Source organism: Pleurodeles waltl, chromosome 9 (assembly GCF_031143425.1).
Source record: "Pleurodeles waltl isolate 20211129_DDA chromosome 9, aPleWal1.hap1.20221129, whole genome shotgun sequence".
NCBI lineage: Eukaryota > Metazoa > Chordata > Amphibia > Caudata > Salamandridae > Pleurodeles > Pleurodeles waltl.
In genome coordinates, this window is record NC_090448.1 from 794,121,696 (window position 1) to 794,149,117 (window position 27,422).

The following is a 27,422-nucleotide window of genomic DNA, read 5'->3' on the forward strand; positions in this document are numbered from 1 at the left end:
ACTGCTACTCATTTTTTTAATCTTGAAACAAAGCCCCGTTATCAGCATCATGCTTCTTTTGGCCAGAGCCTGGTGCCACTCCTCCTCCTCGGGATCATGTGAGGCCCCCCTAAGAGGGCCCGCCCCCCAGTTTGAAGACCCCTGCCTTAAAATGTGGATTTGCTAAAAGACCACAGAGCCCTGTTGAAAAGTGACATGGGCTTGAATCTCCTTCCAGGACAAGAAACAGCTTCTGAGAAGGTTGACTGCAGTAAAATAATCACAGGTGTCTACAGAGGGCCTCTACCACCAGATTAAGTCAGTTCGCGAGGAGGAACTCTTCAAAACATTAAACGTACACAAGAACCTAAGGTTGTAACTCTCACCAAGCACAGAAGCACCTCATGTTCACAGTTCCACATTGTGCACACAACACAAAGGGAGTCACACTCATAGGGAACCTTAGCATCATCTATCCAGAGGGTGACTGTCAGGTCTAGAATCCTTCTAATGGCATACTGGTGAAAACAGGCAAAGTTCTTCACCACATACGTCTATACAAATAACACACATCAAAGATACTTATTTGGGTCAAATTAATTTTACTTTCATATGAGCCAACAATAACCACTAGTAAATTAGGCTTGTAGCTAACAAATTCCTGCTCACAAACGACCAACAGACAGTACTAAATAGGTCAATGGTAACCCAGAACCATAAAAATGGAACCTTGTTCTAGACAAAATGTATGATTCCCTATTAATCTATATGCGGTTTTATAACCATTGATAACATGAAAAAACATGATCTAAAATCATATCCTTTCCTCTCTAGATGTCAATGAGTGTGAGACAATTCCAGATGCTTGCAAGGGGGAGATGAAGTGCATCAACCACTATGGGGGATACCTCTGCCTGCCTCGATCCGCCTCAGTCATCAATGATGCCCATTCGGAGGGGCCACCACCCAATGCACCACACCCTCACCCACCTCAACCACCTGTGATTCGGGAGCACTTCGAAAACCCCTGTCCAGCGGGCTATGAGCCGGATGCCCAAGACCCAAATTCCTGCGTGGGTAAGAAAGGAGAGTCTTACCCTGATTGCATTCTCATATTTGTGCACTCTTGTTACATGAACTGAATAAAGGAAGTATATTTTTTGTACTTTTAAAATGTAAGATTGAAAAGACAAGACGTCAGTACTGGACTATTTAGTGATCTTTATTGACTTTGGCTCCCACTTTTTACACTCAACTTTTTATTATAAGAAAATACCCTCCCTGCCAGTCATCACTGTAAGTATTCCAGACAAAGGCTCTGTGCCTGCATCCTAAGCTAAACAGCATTGAGGACCCAATAGAAGACCTTTCCAAGTCTATAGAATTAAAGTGAAACTGGCGAGGTTACATCACAATTCTCTGTGAGTACTTTGAAACATTTTGTTTCAACAGCTTTAGTTGTTAAATAACAGTCTTTTCAATGGCTTCCTGTTGCACTCATTCATATGATTCCCAACTGGGAAGACAGTTTGGCAACAATCAATTGGTGACTTTTAACCTGGATGAGGTAGGTTGTTGGCTTCAGTGGAGAAAAGTCATTCAGCATTCCTTAACAGCCATTTTGGCCAATTAATAATTTTCTCAAATGTAAACTTTCTATCAAAGTGAGAATCATGCATAGCCACCTCGCACGCTGAACCGAAAACCATCAGAATGTTCTTGTTCCATAAGTAAAAGGTATTGTCAAAACCAATACACTAGGCTGGGCTTTACAGCACTTAGAGGCCATGCACCTAGAAGTGATAAGTTTGAAGAAGTAACACTATGAGCACTCCTGTCAATCTGCCATTCATGCTGAGAGTACAGCATCTAAGCAGTCTATTTGACAAAAAGTCATTCCCCCAAGGCATCAAAGGCAAAGCAACTGCCCTCAGTTACACCTGAACACCATTTACTGCTGTCTAAAGTTTCTAACTGACGTTGTGGTTCTAATGAAATAGTAAAGTCAGAAGCATTGTATAGCCGTGGAAGCTGTGCTACACTTCCCATGCTTTACTTTTTTCCCAGCCAATCCGATGTTTTACACCAGTAAGCTCTACAATCGGTGAGTCCACTGGTTTTGAGGTGTTTAATTATTTTTGTAATGTACACTTCATATCAGGTTGCTGGGAGACTAACTAAACCTTTCCCCATATTTAAACTTTGACGCCCGAGCCCACGGATGTCAAAATTCCCCTGTGTGAGTCATTTTTTGGATGCGGGAAACTGCCTTGCGTTAATGACATGCAACGTAGGCGTTCCCGCCCAAAAAATGACTTTAAGGCCTATGCGCCTTATATATACTCCTGCGTCATTTTGACACACAGGAGAGGGCGGGCCTTAAAAAAACGGCACACAGCCTGATGTGCACAGTTTTTTAACGCCTGGGTGAGGGCAGGCGTTAAGGGATCTGTGGGCTCACTTCCATGGTCTCTGACCATGAAAGGAGTCCAGAGGTGCCCTTCCCTGCCCCAAGGGACACCCCCTGCCACCCTCGCCCACCCTTGGAGGACACCCATGGATGGGGGAACCCACCCAGGTAAGTACAGGTAAGTTAGGTTAAGTATTTTTTTTTTAAATTTTGAAGTGGCATAGGGGGGCCTAATTTGGCCCCCCTACATGCCACTATGCCCAATGGCCATGCTCAGAGGACAGAAGTCCCCTGGGCATGGCCATTGGGCAAGGGGGCATGACTCCTGTCTTTGCTAAGACAGGAGTCATTTCAATGGGGGTTGTGCATCCAAAAATGGCGCAAGTCTGGTTTGAGGCATGATTTTTTCCTCAAACCTGACTTGCACCTTTTTTTGATGCACAACCCCCATTTTCCCTTACGCTGGTGCTGCCTGGTTTGAGTCATTTTATTTTTTACTCTGACCAGTCCACAGCGGCGGCTAACGTCATTCCTTAAATAAGGCGCCCGCATGGTGCGTAGGAATGGCGTTAGCCAGTGGTAACATTTTTTACGTAAACCAGCACTGGCGCTGGTTTGCATCAAAAAGTATAACTATGGGCCATTGTTTGAAAAGTTGATGTTGATCTTTTCCCTTGCATGTTGAGAAACTGTGGGAAGAAATCTACTCCATCCAGAGTGGGCAATTTTCCAGATTTTCAAGAAATCATTATGCTTTGGTTTGCCCTGGCTTCCTGCAACCACTTTCACAGCAGAATAGATAATAATCCTCATGTAACCAGTATTGTACTAAATCTGGATTTCGTACGGAGGGGAAGCACATCTGGCAGAAATAGTATGTCGTTGGTTGGTATTGTCCTCTTGGCCAGGAATAGAATTTTAGTTCTTGACAGACCCCGGCCTGCCTTGGAAGAAGAAGAATCTCTTATTTGTAGGGCGTCGGGAAGACTACTGGCATGGAAGGTAATAGGGGGGAACTAACAGGACAGGAGCTGAATTTAAAACATCAAGAGAGATTCTCATAAGAAAGATTCTTAGGTCTGTGGTGAGGGGTTAGTGAAAGCCAGGTGAGCTCATAGGGGGAAGTTATCTTTACCCATCAGTTTCAGGAAGTGAGGAGAGCCTCCCACTCGGCAGAGATAGTGTGTTTTTGGAGATGGCAGACCTCCTCGTATCACAAAGCGTCTTCCTCTGCCCTTCCTCATTTTTGCATTGCCTCATGCCAGACTACCACCGAGGGTGTCACAGGGGCTCTGCACTAGAGGGTCAGCGTTCTCTTGGACAATAGCAGTGTCATGCCTGCAAAGCTCTTCCATACTTTCTGGTGTTTTCTTCACTTAAAGATGCCAGCCCATGTGTGGATGTCGGGTAATACCCTAATCTCTTGTAGTAAATCATGTATCAATTTCCAATAATCGTGTACGGATGTGCAGGTTCACAGGATATGGTGTAGGTCAGCATCTGGCAGTGGCAATGGCGGAAGCAGAGATTGGTTGTGGGGATGTAGCGGTTGAGTAGTGCAGGGATAATCTCGGTGAAGCTTGAAAAATTGTATGTTCTTAAAGCTGCCATTCCTGGAGACCAGTTGGGGAAACTCCAGAGTCAGCACCCACTATGTGTTGTGTAGTGTCCTCCTGTTGTCATCCTACCACTTGTTTCATAGAGTGGTTAAGGGAGCTCCAGCGAGTTTCTGGATAGCTCTGTAAAAACCAAGTGAGGAAATGGCGGCTCTTCCGCATGGTGAGTAGAGCTTGAAGGACTGGTGAATGGAGGGTTGTGCTGCCTGTGTGTTCCACAGTAACTGACAGATTGTGCGCAGTTGCCTTTAGATGAGGAGTTGTCCTGGTAGAATGTCATTGTCTATGATCAAGTGCTCAAAATTCAAGAGTTGCCCATCAGAAAAAAAAAATCTCCTATGGTAATTGATAGCTTCTCCTACCCAGTTTGTAGCTCCTGATTGCTAAAGAAGTCAGTAAAATGAAGGAGACCTACCAGTGGGAACGCTGGAGCTTGCGCAGGAATGTGGCGTGTGAGGCGGTGAATCCAGATCAGGCATCTACGGGACACCGATACCTGTAGGGACCAGGGAGATGGTGGCACTGTCTTGGGAAGTAAAAGCCCTCTGATCATTGCCGGGGACCAAGGGCCTGTCATTGACGTGTTTCTCCCAGGTTGCGCCCAGCTATCCAATGTGCCACCCACGGTAGCTGCGCCATGAACAAGTAGGCTTCAAAGGAGGAGGTGTCCAGGTTGCCCTGACCAACTGGCAGCTGCACTTTTTTCAGGACGATTTGGTGGCATTTGTTTCCCCAGATGAAGTGGCATAGCAATGCGTCTAGTTTGCTGAAAAAATTTGAAGTAGGATTACTGGGAGGTTCGCAAAATAATTAAGAAGCTGGGGAAGGATTACCATTTTTGCCAGTGCTGTCTTACCAACAGGGGTCAGGGGTAGGGTCTTCCAGAAGTTTAATGGTGGTCAGAGTAGTCCAGAGGTTGCCCTCATGGAGATCTGTGGGGCTGAGATAGAGGCGAACTCAGAGGTAGCAGACCGAAGCCTCATAGTATTAAAGGGGGGATCTCCTAGATGAACTTTCCGTGGTGGTGACCTAGGGCTGAGTGGACATACAGAGGATTTTGTCCAGTTGACCTGGAGTTGTGCCTCTCAGGCAAAGTCAGTAAGTGTGGTCTGTATTGGAAAGAGATCAGCAGCGACATCCCGCAAGTACAAGACTAAGTCATTAGGCGAAGAGAGACACTGAATGTGTCCTGTCTGCTAGAGGGATACCACACGTTTGACCCTCTCTTTGCAACCGTAGAGCGTGGGGTATCATGGCGATCACAAACAGCAGGGGAGACAATGGGCATCCCTGCCTGGTGTTGTGTTCCACAGGAAAGGTGGGATTGGTGTATAGTAGCTTTGTATACTCTAGTAGGTACTGGCATAATCCCATTCAGGTGAGGACCTTAAAGAGGTAATCCCATGTTCAAACACCTTCTTGAGACTGAGATGAGGCAGACTGTGTGCAGGAAATGCATCTGTGTCTGGTCCTGAATACGAAACAGATGCCAAATGTTTTGTGAGGTACTGTGTCCTGATACAAAGCCATTTGGACCAGGTAAATAAACTCGGGCAGTACATGGTTGTACGAACTGGAGAGAATCTTTTCCAAGATCTTGTAATCTACTCCAAGAATAGAAACGGGCCGATATGCTGCCAGAGTGATGGGGTCTCTACCAAACTTGAGAATGTAAACCAAGAGGGATTCCTGGAGTGACTGAGGTAGTTCCCCAGTACTCAGTTCGTCAAGGTACATTTCTGCCAGGTGTGGCACCAGGCTGCTAGAAAAGGTGGTATAGTATTCTATTGGCAGCCCATCCACACATGGAGTTTTATATTTAGCGAGATTTGGATGGCTTGTTTAACATCAGCCACAGTGACCACAACATTTAAGGAGTCCATGAAAGTTACGGGGACCAGTGGGATATTAAGGTCTGACAGAAAAGCATTCGCATCATCCGTAGATGTGTTCAGAGGCGCCTCTTACACGGATGAGTACTAGCTATGAAATGCTTGAAGGATATCGCCTTAAGATTGGAGGGTAGTGTCTGAGAGTGTAACAATCTCTAAAATAGGGCTTGTGGGAATGTCTGATCGTATCAGCCAAGCAAGGAAGTGACTGGATTTGTTGCTCTCACTAGTTTTTTTTGCTGCATAGGGAGAAAAGTTGAAGCAATGCAGGCACTCTAATAGGGTAGCATATTGCATCTTGGCCTCTAGGAGTGCGGGCCTTTAGTGGATTCCCGATCGGCTTCTTTTTCCAGCTGTGTCAGCAGTTGTTCCTGCGCTGTGATCATCCTGTCTAGTATTCTGCTGACTTTAAAAGCATCACACTCAGCTATTCTAGCAGAGGCAGTGTTGTGATTTTCAGTGCAACATTGTTTATTGTGGGCCTCCTCTGTATCGTGGAAAACAGGATCTGCCACACCATCTCTGGAGAATCACCAAGTAGGGGTTGGGGTATTCCATTGCACATCTATAATGTGTGCATAGCAGTTGGAGATGATACAAACAAGATAATTGGAGTGGCATATTAAGGGAAGCAAGGGGTAGGAGTATAAAATACAGTCCAGTTGTACATGTAAGCGGTGGGATGCTGAGCAGAAGGAGTAAATTCTAGAGTGCGGGTACAGGGTCCTCCACGCATCTGCCAACTTCCAGTGACAAATCCAAACCACAAAACATTCCGATAGTATGTGAGGAGGGGCGTCCGGTAATGGTGAATGGGACCTTTCTAAACAAGCATCAAGCACGCAGTTGTAGTTGCCACTCAACACTCGTGGCATCTGCATCTTGTGGGCAAGTGCAGTAGAGAGCACGGTCTAAAAGGCACCCTGATCAGTATTGAGGACATTTATACTGCCCAAGAGAACACAGGCACCATCCAACTGGCCTCTTGCAGCACATATATAGGCCCTCCCTGTCTATGATGGTGTTGCATATCTGAAAGGGGACTCCCAGTCTGATCCAGACCATCACTCCCCGCACGTACGTCGAGCAGGTGGTGGCATGTATTGAAACCACCACCGCTTGCGCTGTCGATCTAGTCTAGTACTTCTGCAGTGTTATGTGTTTCCTGGAGGAATATTGTGTGTGCTTGTTGGCGTCTATGTATGAGTAGACAGAATATCTCTCCCGTGTGTATGCCTCGCACATTCAGGGTGAGACATCTGGTGTTAGTAGGGGAAGCCTTATCTAGTGGAGGAGTGGAAGAGCTGCTCGAAAGGAGGTCATCTCCCCAGGACCACCCCTGCAGTGCAGTGCCATGTCATCATAGTTGCATGCTGTGCAGAGTACCTGTCTGTCCAGGCTGAGTATATGAGGAAGGGGATGTGGAGCGGTGTCCTACAAAGAATAAATACAAATAGTTTGTGATAGGCAAACTAGATAATAATGTGGGAGTGATGGCTTAACAATCAGTGACTAAGTCTAGAGGCTGGAGCAGCATAGTAGACCCCTTCTGGGATTTGCCTGGCCTGGCACTAATAGCAAAAGAGTAGTGGCATGTCGATGGCAGAGTAGGGTTCATGCCCTTTGCGAAATGTGAGAATTGCGATATATGTGACAACTCCTGTGAACTTGGAACAGTGATGAGGGGGAGTGGCCTTAGCCACCAATCCAATTAGGAAGGGGTAGGATTATATAATAATGTCCGCTATTGGAGGTCTGTGAGTCCCGGTGGAAGTCATCAGAGGGACACAATTCCTCATCGGACATAAATATGTGCGGATCTCCCTCATCATTTGTGAGTTCAGCTCCTGTCCCCAAGGTTGCCACTGCCTGAAGAGCACGTCCGCGATGCTCAGTGATCTGTTCCAAGGCTGGGGACTTCGGTGGAGGGGGTCTTGGGGAAGTCCCTCAATGTAGTCTGCTCTGTTACTTTTGCTAAGTTCGGATGGGGGGGGGCAGGGATTGTTCTGCCTCTTTTGTAGAGGTGTGATAATGTGTGTCTGCCCATTTCTAAGCATTGCTGGGGTCCGCAAAAAGAGAGATTCCTCTCCAGCAATGATTTTGAGTTGGGCCTCAAATAGCATGGAATATTGAACACCCATTTGTCTCAGCTGTTGTTTGACTTCCAGGAAGGAGGAGCACCGCCGCTGGATGGCTTGTGTGTAATCAGTGAATATCATAATGATCTTATCCACGAGTTTCAGGGAACCTGCCACTCAGGCTGCCTGTAGGATGGTGTCATGGTCTGTGAAGTATAAGAACTTGGCCGGTGTGGGGGTGATCCTGGAAGAGGAAGGCAGGCCAGCAGCTGGCAGACCCTCTTCAGGGAGACAAAAGGGGCAAGTGCTGATGCGGAGATGAAGGAATTAAACCAGATTTCCAGAAATGTCAGCGCATCACACATCTCAACCCCCTCTGGCAGGTCCAAGATTGGAAAGTTGCTCCTACAGGATCATCTTTCAGCATATTCCGCTCTCCAGTCAAGTAGGCGCACTCGGTTTTGAAGTTATAGAGTTGCATGTTGATTATCCGTGCCTAGTGGTTACAGAGAAGTCAACATTATTTCACCATCAGTGACTGCCAGCAAGCTTGCGTTGATCATATCGCAAAAACTCAGTTCTGTCACCAAGGAGCCAAGCTTGGTCTCCATGAATATTCTGGAGCTTTCAATGGCGGAAAGCACTTTGCTGAGCTTATCAGTGTCGAGGGGTGTGGCGCATCTCCAGACATTGGAGTGTCTGGGATGGTGGGCTGGGGGGCTCTGCTGTTGCCGTGCTTGTGCAGGTGTTGTCGATTGAAGCCTGATCATGAGGCAGGGGTCAAGGAAGGAACAGTAGAAAATCTGGTGGTTTGCACTCGGGCAGGGTATGTCAAGAAGCAGTGCTGTGACCATCGCTTGTATCCTGCTATCTGGAGATCAGGTAATGTTAGCCCTCATGCTATTGTCCGTTAGAAAGGAGTCCCGGGGGCAGTGAACACATGCCCGCACCTGGGTGGTATAGCCTTTGTGATGTGATAGTCACTGGGTCCCCCATGGTCACCCCCCCACCAAGGGCAGGGTACAGGCTGATGCCTCAACAGCCCAGCAGGAGTGGAAACGCTGGCATTTTATGTGAAGGAGATGGGCACTCAGTTGTGGTTTCAATGGCCCATTGGTTCTGTCCCCTTCTGTTCTTAGTCTGGCCCCCCTCCGCTGCATCAGTTCACAGTTCCCAATCTCCCCGCAGGAGCTGTTACTTAGCACAGCTAGGGTCTTGAGTGTAGAAAGCAGGGGGGGAAGAATTGGGGGACCAGGAAAAGAGTTCCCCTGATATATCCCCTGGCCCCTCAGTGTGGTAATCCTAAGTTATGTCGCCTCGTCGGGAGTGGCGCGACTTGGGCACCCAAGTGTGTGGCTTCCAGGGGCCTCAGTGCATAGCTGTTGATGGAGTCGCCGGCCTCGACCTCCTCCCACTCTCTGACCTGAGCGCTAATGGGTTGAACGTGGAGGTGATTACAGGTGGTAGGTATTCATGGTCCGCCTCTGGTTGTGGGCTTCCGGCCCAAGTAGTCGCAGGATTTGCTCCAAAGGGCTGCCACTGCTGAGGGGGTGGGTGACCCGGGCTCAAGGGAATCTCGGAACAGGGGGCACTGTCACCCCGGTTGTCCGCTGCAGCACCTGTGAAGCTGCAGAGTCTAGGATGTTAATGGCTGCATTAGGCCCATTGGGTACCCCAACCAATTCAAACTTATGGCACCTGGTGGCCTGTTTCTAGATTCATATTCTAAAGATTAGGTACTTCCAAGGGGCTTACTTTGGGTGCTGAACAGATTCCATCACAAGACATTCTCCTGTGTTGAACTGAAGCTCAGCTGCCTCTGCCTGTACTGAGCCTTATCGGATGCAAACAGCGAGACATGAGTTAGCACCAATAATTCGTCATGAAGAAGTTGTTAACCATTCTTCTGGAACCCTCTTCTTCTGCATAGTGGGTTCTTTGTGTTTTTTACATAAAGGACTTAGACTGCCATCTAAAAAGGCTGTGGGGCGCTGAAAGGAGAGAGAGGCAACAGGTCGTTGTTAACAGCATGTCACCAGAGGAATAGCTTTGCGAAACAAAAACGTTTTCATCCCATTACGAAATCTTAAATAGGTTTTCATCTTACTCAGAAAACAGAGTCAATTGTTCAGCAACTTGGGGGTCAAATACCATAAAGATTGCCCTTCAGGTCATTGTTTCTTTTGAACAGAACAAATAAGTTAATCTCTTTTTCTGGCCAAAGGAGCAATTAGGAGCATTTGTTTTAACAACTTTGTTAATTCAGATTTTCTGTTCTGATATATGGATTTGTGGACGATTGTACTGGACTCCAAGCTTCTTGGTCTAAAGCCCACTCTGATGTGATGTACTAGCCTATTCTGTCTTGTACATGGCCCCAATGACTACCATTAGTACATAGAACCGTAGTAAGTCTGCCATAGAGTCCCTAGTAATTTGCGTGCAGGGTCTTATTGTGTAAGCACTATATTTGTATTGGAGATTATATCTTGGCCTAATAAACAGTTCAAACCAGTTTGTTTCTGAGTGCTTCCTCTTTATAACTGCTGCTCTTCCTACATGTAATTCCTAATATCATATAGGATCTGTATTGAAACCTTCAATCACCTATTTGACTGTCTTGAAACTCAGTTTGCTAACTATAGAGACTCAAGTGTATAGAGTGAGTAACTCTGTTATCTAAATGGAAAGCTATAGTACCTGACAGTACCTCCTTACCTCCAGAGGATAATGCTGAGTAACCACCGAGTGCACCAGGACCTATAGAAACAGCCTGATAGTAACTCTTGTCAGTAACAGTTAGTTAAGTGCAGAGAACTTTGAGTATTAAGTTTGGCCAAGGTCTGAAATCCAGGAGTGAGGGAAAAAAACCTCAAGATCAATCTCACAGACAGGGACTGGAATCTGGGAATTTAAATGCAGCTTTGTAACTGAGTGCCATGCACTTCCTGTCATAGATCGGAAGCTTGGAACACCATAAAAAAAAAAGCATTTGCAATGCAGTGGGTCTTGCCTTTGCTCGAGTTAGAACTATTAGCATTTTAAACTCCTAACCAGACTTTTCTTGCCACACAAACTGAAAAGTAAAACAGTTTCACAAAAGCGAGCCGATGGGCGCCATGAGCGCAAAGCAGACACACAAAAAGAAACAGTTCGCTCGAAGTGAAAAGTGCAATTATCCATGTAACCGGCAAAAGTGCAATTATCCATGTATTATGGTCGTTGTCTTGCAAAACATTTGATTACTGCTCAGCGAGATCGCGCTGCCTACAAAATAAAAATAAAAAGTAGTCCAGAAACCATATGGAAAACATCAAGCCTCGTATGTTAGTTGAGCGATGGGAAACAGGAAGGTGACTAGAGGTCCCACTCACCATACCCCAGGCTTAAATGGCCAGACAAGAAAAAGGAGTCCTTGGTTATGGAAGAGGATGAAATAGCAATTGCAGTAAGTTGTTAGAAGGACATTTAGGCAGGAGATCAATCTTCTGAAGCCATACTGCCTGGGGCTTACACAAAAGGTATATCAATCTTGGATTATAGGGCAACAGTTTCCCTACAGGGAGCCTCGAAAGAAGGATGGAGTGTCTATCCTTACGTATGACACTAATTGCAATGGTGATTAAGACACTAGGGGGTCATTCCAAGCTTGGTGGGCGGCGGTCGCCGCCCGCCAAGCGGGAACTGCCAGAAGACCGTACCGCGGTCAAAAGACCGCGGCGGTCATTCTGGGTTTCCCACTGGGCTGGCGGGCGACCGCCTAAAGGCTGCCCGCCAGCCCAGTGGGAAACACCCCTCCACGAGGAAGCCGGCTCCGAATGGAGCCGGCGGAGTGGAAGGTGTGCGACGGGTGCAGTAGCACCCGTCGCGAATTTTAGTGTCTGCTAAGCAGACACTGAAATTCAAAGTGGGGGCCTCTTACGGGGGCCCCTGCAGTGCCCATGCCATTGGCATGGGCACTGCAGGGGCCCCCAGGGGCCCCATGACACCCCTCACCGCCATCCTGTTCCTGGCGGTCGAAACCGCCAGGAACAGGATGGCGGTGAGGGGGTCAGAATCCCCATGGCGGCGCAGCAAGCTGCGCCGCCATGGAGGATTCCCCTGGGCAGCGGAAAGTCGGCGGTACACCGCTGACTTTCCGTTGCAGAATGCCCAAAGGAGCACCGCCAGCCTGTTGGCGGTGCTCCCGCGGACCCCGGCCCTGGCGGTTTTTACCGCCAGGGTCGGAATCACCCCCTAGATGTCAATGTTTCTAGGATTTCTCTAATATCTTGTTTGGGATACTTATTGTTCATCAATAGCTGTGCAGGGCCAGTCAGTTTTAAAGCTCCTACTTTACATCAAATCAAATCAAATCAAAAAAATGTCTTAAGCGCACTACTCACCCGTTAGGGTCTCAAGGCGCTGTGGGGTGGGGGGGGAGTTACTGCTCAAAAAGCCATGTCTTGAGGTGCTTTCTGAAAGTTAGGAGGTCCTGGGTCTTGCGTAGGTTGGTGGGGAGGGAGTTCCAGGTCTTGGCGGAAAGGTGGAAGAAGGATCTGCCGCCGGAGGGGGTGCGTTGGATGCTGGGGACTGTGGCAAGGGCGAGGTCGGCGGAGCAGAGCTGTCGAGTTGGTGTGTGGAAGTTTACTCGTTCGTTGAGGTAGGCCGGTCCAGTGTCATGGAGGGCTTTGTGAGCATGGACGAGGACTTAGAAGATGATCCTTTTGCTGATGGGAAGCCAGTGTAGGGATCTGAGGTGGGTGGATATGTGTTTGTGGCGAGGGAGGTTGAGGATGAGACGTGCGGCTGCGTTTTGAATTCGCTGGAGTTTTCTTTGAAGCTTGGCAGTGGTCCCTGCGTAGAGGGTGTTGCCATAGTCCAGTCTGATGCTGATGAGGGCATGGGTAATATCCTTTGTTTGTTGTTTTAGTGAGGATGCCAATTCTTTTCTCACCAGGGTGCTCCTTTCATAGTTCCTTGCCTTTGTTAATACTATCCAATGCCTCTATAACGTGGCTCCCATTTAGAGCATCCTGGAAAACCTTCTCTATTCTATTTCCATTTGTAAAGTGTCCCTCCCACCAAAGGTTTCTTGTCACTAACTCGGGTAGCTACCATGACTCTGTGACGCCTCAGTCTCTACTGGACTCTGAAAAGTAGCCCGAAAGACACTGGCATTGATGGACATCAGTGGCCATCTTTTCAAAGCTGTCTTTGATTTGGCTCCTTCCATTTGTAATCGAATTTCACCACAAAATGTTCTTTCCTTTTGTCAAGTAATTGGAATGAAAAGCATGGAATAAAGGCGCTTCACCCTTGTTTCTTGCCTCATCTCTCTCCTTTGTGCTATCTCATAGGGAGAGGAGAAGGAACATTGCCACACGCATCCCACTTACGTTTTTATTTTTTTGGTCTCCTGTTTGTTTACTACTTTGTCATGTGTTTTGAGACTCATGGTTTATTGGTGGCATAGATATGTCTCGAGTCTTTTTCCTAATCATAGACAAAGTTCCCGTTTTCTCTACTTGCCTCAAAATGAGGCTATATTTAGTGCTTTGGAATGAGATTTAGGACAAACTTGTTGGAAGATTTGTGGGTATGCAGGTTAGAGAGAAGATTCTCTTTTGCCACCATGAGGATACTAGCATGAGGGTACTAGCAACACTGGAAAAGTCTAATTCGCCATTTAAAAAAAACATTATTAGGGGTATTTTGAGCATTAACATTCAATGACAAAGATTTTGCTTCACTATAAATAATATATGTTGTGGAGCAAGTCAGCTTCAACATGCTGCTCAAGCTACAATATGTATCTCTTCCCCAGTATAATGGCTGGTGTTACCATTCAGCACCATTAAAAGGAAGTACACATATGGCAATGCTTATCCCTGCGGCAGCACTCATCCTGCTGCGAGGCACTGCATCACCGCTCATGGCTGCCATCCACCCCATAATTGTTTCATAATTGAACGTTATTTTAAGGGCTTTCTGGCCTGTCTGCCCCGAACAGAGCTGGCCTCCATCAATGGGCATGGCACAAAGACCCCGCACTAGGATTATACTAACCAGCCCTGCTGCGTCATCTACGAATACATGGAGCTCAGATATCACAAAGTTTCATGTTCCAGCATCCATCAAATTAGTAGAACACTCCTCTTCAATATCGATATTATAGGAATTTATTGGTGTGCGGGGTGCAAGAGTAAAGGGTGTTCTAAATTATTTATCAGCTACTCTTCAATAAGGCCAGTTTCCTCTTGTTTTGTTTTGCAGATGTGAACGAGTGCCTGTACGAGATCCATGACTGCCAACCAAGTCAAGAGTGTGTCAATACTCAGGGGGGCTTCCACTGCAAATGTCCCGAAGGATACCGCAAGATTGGAACTGAATGTGTGGGTGAGTGTGCACGAGGGACACTTCTTTCCGCAAGCAAAGTATATCTTTGTTATGCCCTTCCCCTCTCCCTCAAACTCAATTCCTCTCCGGGAAATGCTCTTCCCAAACCCCACTTAAATGTTAAACTCGCACAAATGGACAGGTTTAGCATCTTCTGATCCTTCTTTTATTAGAACACAACTCCTCTCCGTCTTTCGTTTCCCAAATGACCAATCTAAGGACACTCACAATAGGCCTATTCCGCTCACTGTCTTGCAATGTGAACAAAATATAAATTAAAAGTCTTTTGTAGATTTTTAAATTCAATGCAAACCAATATTGTCCTAGTTTTACAAAGTTCTCAAACCTCTGTAGTGATTCTCAGTTAGCATTCTTTTGGATCCCTGACTGTTATGACACTCTATGCCCTTAAGCATAAAATGTCCTTAAAAACTTTACAAAACCACCTTTTCTGAGTGAGAACTTGATGTCCAGCTCCATCAACTACTATCTATCTCCTTACCATCAATCTCGTTCTCAAAGTGTAGAGTCTGTTCAATAAATCCAATGTTTGTCTCTTAACATCAGTCTCGTTTTGTCCAAGACCACATAATATTCCCTTCAAGAGCTTTAACACCATTCTCAATTTGGAGTTTTTCCTGATAAACCAACACTTTGATCTTTCCCCCTCTGCGTATCTCCTTGGTCTCCCCACACATTTATTTCCTCCTATATCTTTATCCACCCCAACCATAAAGGCCATATGGAATATTTAAATAAATGTTTGTTTTCATTTCCAACAGGCTTCTGAAAACAGAACATTTACAGGTTAAGCAATGAACTTCAGCTTCACAGCTCCACCTTTTGCAACCCCCTGGGTCTATAGTCGACAATGCCAATCAGTGCCTCTTTTGTTCAAACACAACTGCATACAATAGAGCAAACGCTCTTCATTCTCAACCGTGAAACATCTATGCATTTTTCAAGCAATGTTCTGCTCCGCCTCCGTTGTCCATGTTTTGGGGTACCTCGGGGCTCTGTTTTGGGCCGCACGTTTTGTATTTCACAACATTATTCTTTTTCTGCCAAATTTGTTTATTCTTCGAGTGCTAAAAACATCATATTTTCTACACAACCTGGTTGTTTCATGTAGTTTAGAAAGTTGTGTTGCTACTTCACACCGGTGTTTCATAGTCTTGCTGTCACGCCGCCTTTCGTATTTTTAATATATTGTTCACCTCTGCTGTTGTCGGAACACAATGGGGTAGAAGGTGCAATCAAAACACAGTTTTTTCCTAAGAGTTTTTCGCTGACATTACATATTTGTCCTAAGTCCAGACTCAGAGTTTGGGGCTAAATGCTGATTTCTGTGCAAACGGCTTTTTTTTTTCCACAGGGTCAGAGTTTCCATCGAGGAGTAGTTACCAGCTCAAACCTCTGTAAATTTACTGGTGGAAAAATGCCTGTGTACAGAGTAATGCAGAATTCGGTAGAGTATGCACTGAATTCAGCCTGTAATGCCCCATTTGGAATAAAAGGAACTTACCTTATACGGTAAAACCTCTCCCGGTGGTATCGCTGCTAAATACCACAACCCGTTTGGGGCACTTGTTATAGGGTCCTCAATCTAATAACTGTTCAGCTTTATCACGTCATCGTTCTATCCATGCATCTTCTCAATCGTGCTATCCATGCTTAACAGCACATTACAATTGGACACTAATGAACACCATTCATAAACCTTTCTGCTCAATAACTCTCACAGTAGCTATTTTTCAGGGACTTTAAGGACCATATTTATACTTTTTTAGCACTGCATTTGCGTCCTTTTTTTGACGCAAAAGTGGCGCAAACTTACAAAATACAATTATGGCCCATATTTATACTTTTTTAGAGGCTCAAACTTACAAAATCCAATTTTATTCTGTAAGTCTGCGCCGATTTTGCACCAAAAAATGACGCAAATGTGGCAATAAAAAATTATAAATGGGCCTATATTTTGTAAGTTTGCGCCACTTTTGCGTAAAAAAATGATGCAAATGCGGTGCTAAAAAAGTATAAATATGGGCCTAAATATTCAAAAATCTTCTAGATCTCCTATTTATAAATATGGGCCTTAGTCTTTAGTGTCAGGGATCTGAAGGAGGTGAGCGCCCCTTTCTGGAATGACAGGTAACTGAGAGTATAAGAGACGCCTGGTCCGAGGATGTATTTTTCCAACATTTGAAGGTCTGCACACTGCATGTTCACGTATCTAGGGTCAATTAAAGATTATGGCACTAATGAACCGAGGGAAACCTCACTAACAACGCGGTCAGTGCAACACTATGCATTGACCACACTTCCTTTACCACGCATTTGCGTTTAATACGCATGCCTTTACCATGCATATGGAGGAGGTGTGGTGGGGAGGGGGAGCTGGAGTAGTTTTTAGGACAGGATCGGGGTAGTTTCAGAACAGGGGGTTCAGGGTAGTTTTTGGAACAGGTCGGGTGGGTTATAGGACAGGGCAGGGTAGCTTTTAGGTTTTAGAGTGGGGTAGTTTTTAGGAAAGGGCAGTTTAGGGCGGGTGGTCAGCGTAGTTTTAGGACAGGGCAGAGTAGGTTTTAAGACAGGGCAGGGTAGCTTTTAGGGGCATATTTATACTCTGTCTGTGCCGAATGTGCATAAAAAAATTTTGACGCACATTCGGCGCAAACCTTGCCCCATATTTAAACTATGACACCTGACCACGCAGACGTAAAGAAACCTCAGTTTGCGTAATTTTTTGGATGCGGGAAACCGCCTTGCGTTAATGACATGCAAGGTAGGCGTCACCGTCCAAAAAATGACTTTAAGGCCTGTGCTCCTTATTTATACTCCTGCGTCATTTTACGCACAGGAGGGGCGGGCCTTAAAAAATGGCGCACAGCCTGATGTACGCCATTTTTTAACGCCTGGGTGAGGGCATGCGTTAAGGGACATGTGGGCTCACTTCCAGGGTCTCATGCCATGAAAGCAGTCCAGAGGTGCCCTTCCCTGTCCCCAGGGACACCCCCTGCCACCCTCACCCACCCCAGGAGGGCATGACTCCTGTCCTCCGGTTTGAGCCATGATTTTTTACTCAAACCTGACTTGCACCATTTTTTGGCGCACAACCCCCATTTTGAGTCATTTTTTTTTACTCTGACCAGCCCGCAGCACTGGCTAACGTCAATCCTTAAATAAGGTGCCCGCATGGTGCGTAGGAATGGCGTTAGCCATCTGTAAATTCTTTAACGCAAACCAGCGCTGGCGCTGGTTTGCGTCAAAAAGTATAAATATGGGCCTAAGAGTTTAGGGCAAAGGTTGGGGGTGGGGTAGTTTTTTAAGACAGGGCAGGGTAGGTTTTAGTGTTCAGGGTGAGAGCGGGAGTCGGGGTGGTCTTTAGGACAGGGTGGGGTAGATGTTAGGACTGGGTAGTTTTTTTTTTTACTCTGACCAGCCCGCAGCACCGGCTAACGTCAATCCTTAAATAAGGCGCCTGCATGGTGCGTAGGAATGGCGTTAGCCGTCTGTAAATTCTTTAACGCAAACCAGCGCCGGCGCTGGTTTGCGTCAAAAAGTATAAATATGGGCCTAAGAGTTTAGGGCAAAGGTTGGGGGTGGGCTAGTTTTTTACGACAGGGCGGGGTAGGTTTTAGTGTTCAGGGTGAGAGCGGGAGTCGGTGTTGGGTTTAGGACAGGGCGGGATAGGGTTTAGGACAGGGCAGGCTAGCTTTTAGGCTTTAGGGTGGGGGCGGGGTAGTTTTTGGGACAGGGTGGGATAGTTTTTAGGACAGGGTAGGTTCTAGTGTTTAGGGCGGGGTCAGGGTAGTTTTCAGGACAGGGCGGGATAGGTTTTATGACAGGGCAGGGTAGCTTTTAGAGTTTAGGGTGGGGTTCCGGATAGTTTTTAGGACAGGGTGGGGTAGGTTTTAGGTTTCAGTGTGGGGGTAGTTTTTAGGACAGGGGTGGGTAATTTTTAGGACAGGGGACGTTTTAACGTTTTAAGCGGAGGTTCGGGGTACTTTTTAGGATGGGGCAGGGTAGGTTTTTGGACAGAGCTGGTAGCTTTTAGGGTTTAGGGTAGCTTTTAGGACAGGGCAGGGTAGGTTCTAGGGTTTAGGGTGGGGGGTCGGGGTAGTTTTTAAGATAGGGTGGGGTAGTTTTTAGGACAGGGTAGGTTTTAGGGTTTAGGGCGTGGTTGGGCGAGTCTGTAGTTTTTAGGGCAGGGTAGGTTTTAGGACAGGGTAGGGTTTAGGGTGGGGGTTTGGGGTAGTTTTTAGGACAGGGCGGGTAGCTTTTAGGGTGAGGGTCAGGGTAGTTTTTAGGACAGGGTGGGGACAACCAGGTAAAACCTGGAAGTGAGTGATAGTGAAAATAAAACTGTAACCCCCGCCCCAGGGAGAAAACTGCCATGGTGGTGAATGGGGGTGCAGTGGTTTTAGTTTTTCAAAAACAAAATCCTGCTTTGAGAGTTTGGTTTTGAAAACTGTAAAACTTTGGGAAACATCTAACAGCCTGCTGTCCTCTTTAACAGAGTCATCCATCAAACATTGACAGCAACCAGATGGGGGTTTGTGCCAATGTATAACAATTGACATTGAACAGTTCATCCAAATTCTCAATCGGGCCCAAAGTGTTTTCGGTTTTCTTCCACCTCGTTAGGGTCTAATTCTGCTTCCTTTTTCCTTTTTTTCTTCTGGTAGACATTGATGAGTGCCGCTACCGTTACTGCCAGCACCGCTGCGTCAATTCACCTGGTTCCTTCACCTGCCAGTGTGAGCCTGGCTTCCAGTTGGCTGGTAACAATCGATCCTGTGTCGGTAAGCAGATGTTACCACTGTGAAAATTGGGATAAGGTGGCCAGTGAGACTGGCCTTTTCTAACAGGCTGAAGTAAAGACCTTAATGCATTTTGCCCCCGTAAGCATGTGGTAATGAGTATGAAGTATTTTAAAAGTGGCTCTGCTCTTTCTCTGTTCATAAATGTCACTGAGTGAACCTCTGAGCTTAACACATGTATTGCACACCTTAAAAGTCACAAACGGGAACATGATGTTCAACATGTTTGTTACTATTTTAACTTATACTTCTGTGGTGTAGATTGTCAGGCATCTCCCAAAAACTATGTAGCTAATTAATCCATACCACTTAGTAGCATCAGAAACAATACATGCAGGGTGTAAACTATGTAGCATAGTGAAGGTAAGTGCATCAAATACTGGCGGAAAGGTATATATGGGAAAATCATGAGTTTACCCAACTGGTCAGTAGCGTAGCCTGCGTGCACAAAGTGTTGTTAATACCACTGTGTCTCGCAGTTCAACAAAAAAATCAGCTGAAAAATCAGCAGAAACAATTATCAACATTAAAAAACAAAGATGAAATCCAAAAACAAGCATTAGATTGGTAAAATATCAAAAACTGGGGATCGCAATGGAAAGAAAGGCTCTTAGGAACTTAATACAGAACAAAGTAACACTAGAAATCTAGTGAAGTTGAGATGAACAAATTACGTACCTTCTTTAATGCTCTTTCTGGTAGCTATTCCATCTAACCACAGATTCCTCACCTTGTGTACACCCTAAGGCACCAGACTGAATCCAGAGATTTTTCTCAGCAATTCCCTGGTGCACCAGTAGGTGGCTTTGTGAGCTATGCGTTGACTCCATCCAGCATCAGAAATGACACTGGAGCAACACATAACTGCCACCTCTGTGCGCTGATGTTACTTTGTTTCTTGACTCTACCCCCAACGTCAGACGCGGAGTCAGTGCTAATCAGAATAAACAATGGGCAGATCTCTAATTTGGAATCATTTTTAGAAGAACAGGACGGTGGGTGGATCAGGGAGGAATCTGCAGTTACCTCAAATATACACTAGAAAGAATAATACCGAAGGTAAGCAACTTGTTGTTCTGATAGATACTTCTAGCTGCAGATTCCTCCTCTTGTGAATAAATACCAAAGTAGTAACCTTGCAAATGGGAGGTCTTGAAACTAACTCATGCGACGAGCTGACATTACTGCTATAAGGAAAACTGTTTTCAGAATAGGAAGACGCAGAGAGCAGCTATCCATCGGCTCACATGAGGTACACATCAAGAATGTAAACACCAAAGTAAGGTCCCACTGTCAGATCACAAAGGGTTTGGGGGAAATGGTAAGTTAGCCCCTTAAAAAAAACACAGCCCAACTGTTGATTTGAATAATGATGACTGCGAAGATAAACACACAAATACCAAAAGGGCCAAAAACTAACCTTTAGCACATGTCACAGCAAGTCTTTGCTGTGCTAGAGAGAGAAAAAAAAATCACACCAAACAAGTGGACTTGTAAAGGTTAGATATGCAGAGAAGTACACCAACCAACAAACTTTTCCCAGCGTCCAGCATAGATGGTTTTGATAGATAGGTGCCTGGCTGCCAAGATAACATCAGCCACCTTATAAGGAAGGTCAAAGAGAGTCCACTGAAGCCACTCAATCTCCAAGCATGGAGGTGTATGTTGTGTAGGCTCTGATGCAGACTCTGCCCTGCTGTTGTGACAGAAGTCCTCCTCAAGCGGCAGCCAGATTGGAGGACGGACGATTGTGGCCAGAAGTTTCAGTTACCACATTCTCCCCACTCAATTGGGAGCCACTAGAATGATTTGGGCTCTGTGGTTCCTGATATTCTACAGAAACTTGAGCAGGAGAGGCACTGAGTGCATGCAGAAGACCCGAGTTCCAGTCTAGGTGGACCCCCAACTCTGAGCCAGCACTGACTTACGAATTCCAAAGTGCCAAAGCCAGAATAGTGCAAGTTCTCTGAGGAGGTTAAAAGATCAAGCCAGGTTACTCTCCATTGTAGAAGATGTGTGTCACTTCCGATTGCAGCAGCCATTCATGGTCCACTAGGCAATGCTGGCTGAGTTTTGCCTCCCTGATGTTAAAATATCTTGCCAGGTGCTGCCTAATTAGATGTCCTGATGATTCAGTCTGTTCTGGAGGCATGGGGCTTCCTGGCAAAAAAAACAGAACCCCATGCTGCCCTGTTTGTTGCAGTATTACATGACGGTGGTGTTGGTGCTGAGAAAATGCACCTGTTCCCTCTTGATGGATTGAAGCAAGGCTTTTAGTGCCAAGCAAATCACCTACAACTCCAACAAATTGACATAGAGGTAGGTTTCCACCAGTGACCTCTACTCTCCACCTCTCCCAGATGACCCCCCCAACCGAGCAATGAAGCACCTGTCACGGTCAGTAGCGCTGGGTGGCGAATGGGGAGGGGTCTGCCACTGGTCCAACTGTAGTCCAGCAGCCACCACTGCAGATCGTTTGTAGTCTCCTCTGACACCTGGATGAAATTCAAATGCCTTCCCCGGTGCTGAGCCCACTGAGACTTTAGATCCCCCTAAAGAGCTTTCATGTGCTTTATGGAGCTGGCTCTTCATATGATATACCAAAATAAGGTATACCATGCAAAGAGTCCAGGGGTTCCCTTACCAGAGGACAGGGGCTTGCTCTAGTAATCCCAAGGGTCTCTTTTAGAGGGTTGTGTGGTTGAGCAGCCTTGGGCTTATCAGAGAGGAGTGTTAGACATCTTCAAATACACACAGTGTCAGTAAATGTGGCACACAACTCAATAAGGAGATCAACACCAATTTACAAAAATAACAAGTATCTATTTATGTTTTGGCACCAGAATCAATACCATCAAGTATGCACGTTTGCAAAAAAATCTTCATAGTTTAGAAAAGTCAACACATTGCAGTTATAGGAAGCTGCATTGTTATCCTGGAGGAAAAACAAATATGGCAAACAGGTACAGTACAGCGACTTATGGGGCTAATCTCCTGGACTTAAGGTGAATATTGAGAAAGGTCCATGGCCATACCAACAGGACACACCAGGCGGCAATGGGGCAGCTGGGTGCAGAGGTGTAGTACAGTGTGAGATACCCAGTTTTAGTCAACGGGGATAGGTCTGGTTGGAAAGAGGTTGCAGGTTAGGACTGGTTCGTCCAGTCAAGGGTGAGCAACCAAGTAGGTTTGATTCTTGTGATATTCGGGGATGTATGGACACCAGTGGTCCTCTTCTCCTTGGTCCGGAGCGTCCAGGAGCAGAGGGTTCTTGTACCGTCGGGTGTTCGTCATCGGTGGCAGTGGAGAGGGCCCACAGAAACAGACTGCAGGCATGGACTAGGGGACCAGTCCAAATGAACCAACAAGCAGGCTATTGTCTCACGAGCCTGGGGGACGCAGAGACACCAGTGGTCCTTGTAGGAAGCTGCCTGTTTATATAGTGGACCAAAATGAGGTACACTGTGTAAAGAATCGAAGCAAACCACAGAGACACAAATGTCATCCCAAATGCTCTCTTTTTGGGTAGTGTGGTCAAGCAGTTAGGCATATCAAAGGGTAGTGCTAAGAATGGTAGGCACACACTGATGCAGTAAGTGAGTCAAACACTCAGTAAGGAAATATGGCAACAACTTATAAAAATAACACATACTTTTATTGAAACCAAGTTCACCGAAGTCAGGTGAGTACGTTTCAGGTTAGGAATTGTTAGAGTTTTTAAAAGTAGACAGTGCATTTTTCAGGAAGTTGCAATGCAATCCTAAGAAGGAAAACAAATTCGACAGGTAGAGTGCAGCCCCTTACAGGAACAATCTCCTGGACTTAAGGTGACTTTGGGGCAAGGTCCAAAGCCACACCAACAGGTCACCTTGTGGGCTCTGGTGCGTCCGGGTGTAGAGATGTGTTACGGTGTTGTGTGCCCCATTCAAGTCTATGGGGATCGGGCTGGTTACAAAGTTGCTGCAGGGATGGACTGGAAGGATAGTCCAGGAGAACCCACAGGGGGGCTCGACCCTTGAGGTCCTCAACCACATGGAGACACCGTCAGTCCATTCCCCCTCGGGCTGTAGGGCGCGCGTGCAGGGGTGTCTTCTGGCATCGTGTCTGGTACTGGAGTTACTCGCTTTTGCAGGAGGCGTGTCTTCTGGCATCAGGCCTGGTACTGGAGTTCCTCGCTGTTGCAGGGGGGCCCAAAAAACACTCTGTAGGCATGGACTGGGTGTCCAGGTCAAACCAAGCCAACAAGTGTGGAGACATGGGGACACTCTTAGTTCTCTTTTCCTGGGTCCGGGACGGACGGGTGCGGAGGTGTCCTAGGATGTAAGGTCTTTGTCTCCTAGTCACTCACAGTTGCAGGGGGGTCTGCAGAAACAGTTTGCAGACACCATCAGGAAATCCACAGTGGGCAGGCACAGGGTGGGTTTCTTTCCTGGACGGCCTGGGGACCACCCTGACATCATTGGCCCACTTCAACACGGGCTGGGCGATTCAGGTGCAATGGTGATATCCCACATTGGGTTTCTGGCGGTCCCGGTCCTCTCAGGTCTTTCATCTGTGCCTGCGGATGCAGAGGAGCAGCTCCTCTACTCCAAAGGAGCTTGGCAAACCACTGGCAGCACTCTCAGTTTCTTGGAGGTGGCAGGGCAGGTCAGTTTCCCCTTGAGGGTCAGTGCAGCAGTAAGGCTGGCAGGGTTTGTGCCAAGTCAGTCGTGCTCCTCGGTTCTCGGGTTCAGCAGATGTCTTGTACACTCCTTCTTTTGGGTCCAGCGAACATCTGAGGATCTGGTATCAGGGGGCCCCTAAAAACTCAATTTAGGGGGCTTCAAGCAGAGTGAAGGGTAGTAGCCAGTGGGGTCACTACATCCCCTAGATGACCTCTTCCTGTGTGTAGTTGGCATCACCCTGTCCACTGTTCCAAAAGTCCACAACACCCAAGATGGCAGAACTTCCTAAGTCTTGTCCACTTCAGGTTGATCACCCTAGGGGTATTCCCAGTCTGGAAGTGTGACACACCTCCTGCATAACTAGTTTTCCACCCTGTCCAGGTGCCGGATGAGCCCTGGGACAGGAGCCTTGGCATCTTCCTCTGAGGAAGGCCTGTTCTGCATACCAAAGGCGCTGAGCTTCTTTGAAGCTTCTGCCTTGGGATGCAGGCCATCGATGGGGAGGAGTGTTCCACACCCCAGCTCGGACAGTCTTTTGTTTCTGACCACTCGAGAATGGAGGCTCTCACCCTGGGAGGTCAGATTCTCATGTGGTGATGGCAGGCTGGCCAGAACCGGTCAGTGAGCTCATCAGCAGTTGTTTTTTTTTTTAAGAGGGCACCTCTAAGGTGCCCTCTGGGTGAATATGTTAATAAATCCATCACTGGAATTAGTGGGGGTTTATTAATATGAGATGTTTGATACCTAACATCCCTAGGTTCAGAGAAGCCATCATGTAGCTGGGGAACTCATAGTGACTAGGGTCCAGCACATTCAAAATGGCTCCCCGGAAAACCTATTATGTCTAAGAATTGACAAAGACATAGTAGGGGTATATTTGCTCATGCATATATGCCCTCACTTGTAATATAATGCACCCTGCCCAGTGCTCAAGGCCTGCTGTAGGGGTGACTTACAAATATTACAAGCAGTGCTTTAGGGGACATGCACACAAAAGTGCGCTATGTCATGTTTTCAATTTTGGAAGCACCTTGTCGCATAGCCTACAATGTCAGTCTGCATAAAGTTGGTGCTGGGTCCCTCAAGTTGTGCTGCAGCACTGAAGGGCCCTCTTGGGTACCCGTGCCCTAGGTACCAGGGGTACTATTTACTAGAGACATATAGAGGTGTTGAAGAGCATGGTCATTTAGGGATCAAGTGACCAGGGGCCAGATGTATCAAAGGGTTTTACCCAATCTGTGTCTATGGGAAAATGTGTTTGTACATATGGCACAGGTGTCTTGTTTTGGGGAAGGAACACTAGCACTGGGGACCTAGTTGGCAGGTACCCAGTTCACTTCACCCAAAGTTGCACTTAAAAACATGCAAAAATTGAGGAGTGGGGGGATGCTGCAACCAGAACCCAACTCCCTACGGTCCTCTTCTCTTCAGTCTGGGGTGTCCGGGTGCAAAGCTGCAGTGGACCATCGGTTTGCTGTCACTAGAGGCAGTCACAGTTGAGCGGGGCCCGCACAAAGAGGCTGCAGGCAGTGGTGTAGGGTCGCAGTGCGGAAAACCACAATGGACTTTATCTCTTGAAAGGCTGGGCATCATACTAGCACCATTGGCCAACTTCAGCGGGGGAGCACAGGTGCAGTGGTGCTATCCGTCTTCAGGTTTTTGTCAGCCAGGAGTCCTCGCAGTTCTCTTGTATTGCTTGCAAGATGCAGGGAAGCAGCTTTGCTGCTCCACTGGAGTTCCTGGGTCTTTGTTGATGGCAGGCAGTCCTCCCAGGATTTGGAGACACAGAAGCTTGCAGGACAAGTCAACTTTGGCACAAATCAGTGGGGAGAGCAGACAGTCCTGCAGAGTTGGGGCCAAATCAGGTTCTCTTTCACGGCTCTTGACTGCCTCCTTCTTTGTAGGTCAGCAGGAATCTCATTATCTGTTGCCTAGGGCTCCCCTTAATACTGAATGTAGGAGTGTTTAGGGGAGTGTAGGATAGTAGCCAATGGGCTACTTATCCCTGGGGCCACTCCACCCTCTATATGACCACTTCCTGTGGGAAGTGTGCATGACCCTGTCCCGGAGTTCCTGATTCTGCCAAAACCTAGATGGCTGATTTCTAAATGTTGTGTCCACATCAGGCAGCTAACTTTAGGGGTGGGACTGATCTGAAGGATGAACACACCTCTCCGAATGCTACATTTTCCACCTGTCCTGGTGCCAAATGGGCTCTGGGGCAGGGAGGTCGGCATCTTTCCTTGGAGTGAAGCCAGATCTGCATACCAAGGGCAGTGGGCTTCTTTGAAGCCTCCTGTCTTGGAATGCAGATTCACAGGTCATCCTGTTGGGTGGGGTGTGTAAACAACTCTCTCAGAGTAGAAACATGTCTGATGTTGGCAGGCTGGCTAAAACTAGTCAATCAGCACACTGGTAGTTGCTAGGTTTTCAGGGGCGCCTCCAAGGTGCCTTCTGGGTGCATGTATTAATAAATCCATTACTAGCATCAGTGAGGGTTTGTTAATATGAGATAGTTGATACCAAACATCCCTATTTTCAGTAAAGCCATCATGTAGCTGAGGTACTCGTAGAGACCAGTGTCCAGCACATGTATTTTGTAAGGCTTCCCTGTTCACTCACCCTGTCTGATAATCAACAAAGATATAGGAGGGGCATATCTCCTCACATGGAACATAATGCACCCTGCCTTGGGGTTGTAAGGCCTGCTGTAGGGGAGACTTGCATATATTCCATGCAGTGTTAGGGGTCATGGCAAACAGGCTGCGTGCCATGTCGTGTTTTCAATATTGGCTGCACCGAGATACGCAGCCCACACTGGCAGTCTGCATGTGCTAGGTGAGGGGTCCCTGAGGGTGGCACAATACATGCTGGAGCCCTTGGGAACCTCTTTGGTACCTATGCCCTAAGTACCAGGGGTACCATTTACTAGGGACTTACAGGGGTGCCAAGGGTATTGCCAAATGTAGGACCAAATGTGCAGGTTAGGGGAAGGAACACTGGCACTTGGGACCCAGTTAGCAGGAACTCAGTGCACTTAAATCAAAGTTGCATCAAATACCAGGCAAAAATTGGGGGAACTATTGCAACAAACCCCCAGTTTCCTACATGTGCCACCTGGCGTGATCCACAAGCAAGATGCTGCAGCCAAGGAGCCTAGATGACTCATGGCTGCTCTCAGACCCAGGCCAAGGGTTGAAATAATGTGATCATAGCCAGAATGTCCTGGACTCGCTGAGGTGGAGGGAAGTCTTGGAATAGCACTGTGTCAAGGATGGCTCTGCAAAGGAGTCAAGTGTGACTTCAGCACGTTGATGGAAAATCCCAGTGATGTCAACAGGATGACCATCGTCTAGAGATGATCTAGGATCATCCAAGGCAAGCCCACTATCAAAAACCAGTCATCCAGGTATGAGAGACCAATATTCCCAACTTCCCCAAATGGAAAGCAATCACCACAATCACTTTCGTGCACACCCGAAGTGCACTTGCAAACCTAAGCAGGAGCACTGAGAACTGAAACCGCTCCTGGCCTACTTGAAACTGCAGGTAGTGCTTGTGGAACTGCAGTATGGAGAAGTG

The 27,422-nt window shown here is 47.0% G+C and overlaps 1 protein-coding gene across 1 annotated transcript in view; it reads left to right on the top strand.

Annotated features, from left to right (window-relative positions):
* EFEMP2 (EGF containing fibulin extracellular matrix protein 2) overlaps positions 1 to 27,422 on the top strand; it is a 116,124-nt gene that overhangs the window by 39,357 nt on the left and 49,345 nt on the right. Inside the window, exons 4-6 of the mRNA XM_069208027.1 lie at positions 814 to 1,056; positions 14,231 to 14,353; positions 19,042 to 19,158. Coding sequence (XP_069064128.1) covers positions 814 to 1,056; positions 14,231 to 14,353; positions 19,042 to 19,158 — 483 coding nt within the window. The remainder of the gene's footprint in view (positions 1 to 813; positions 1,057 to 14,230; positions 14,354 to 19,041; positions 19,159 to 27,422) is intronic.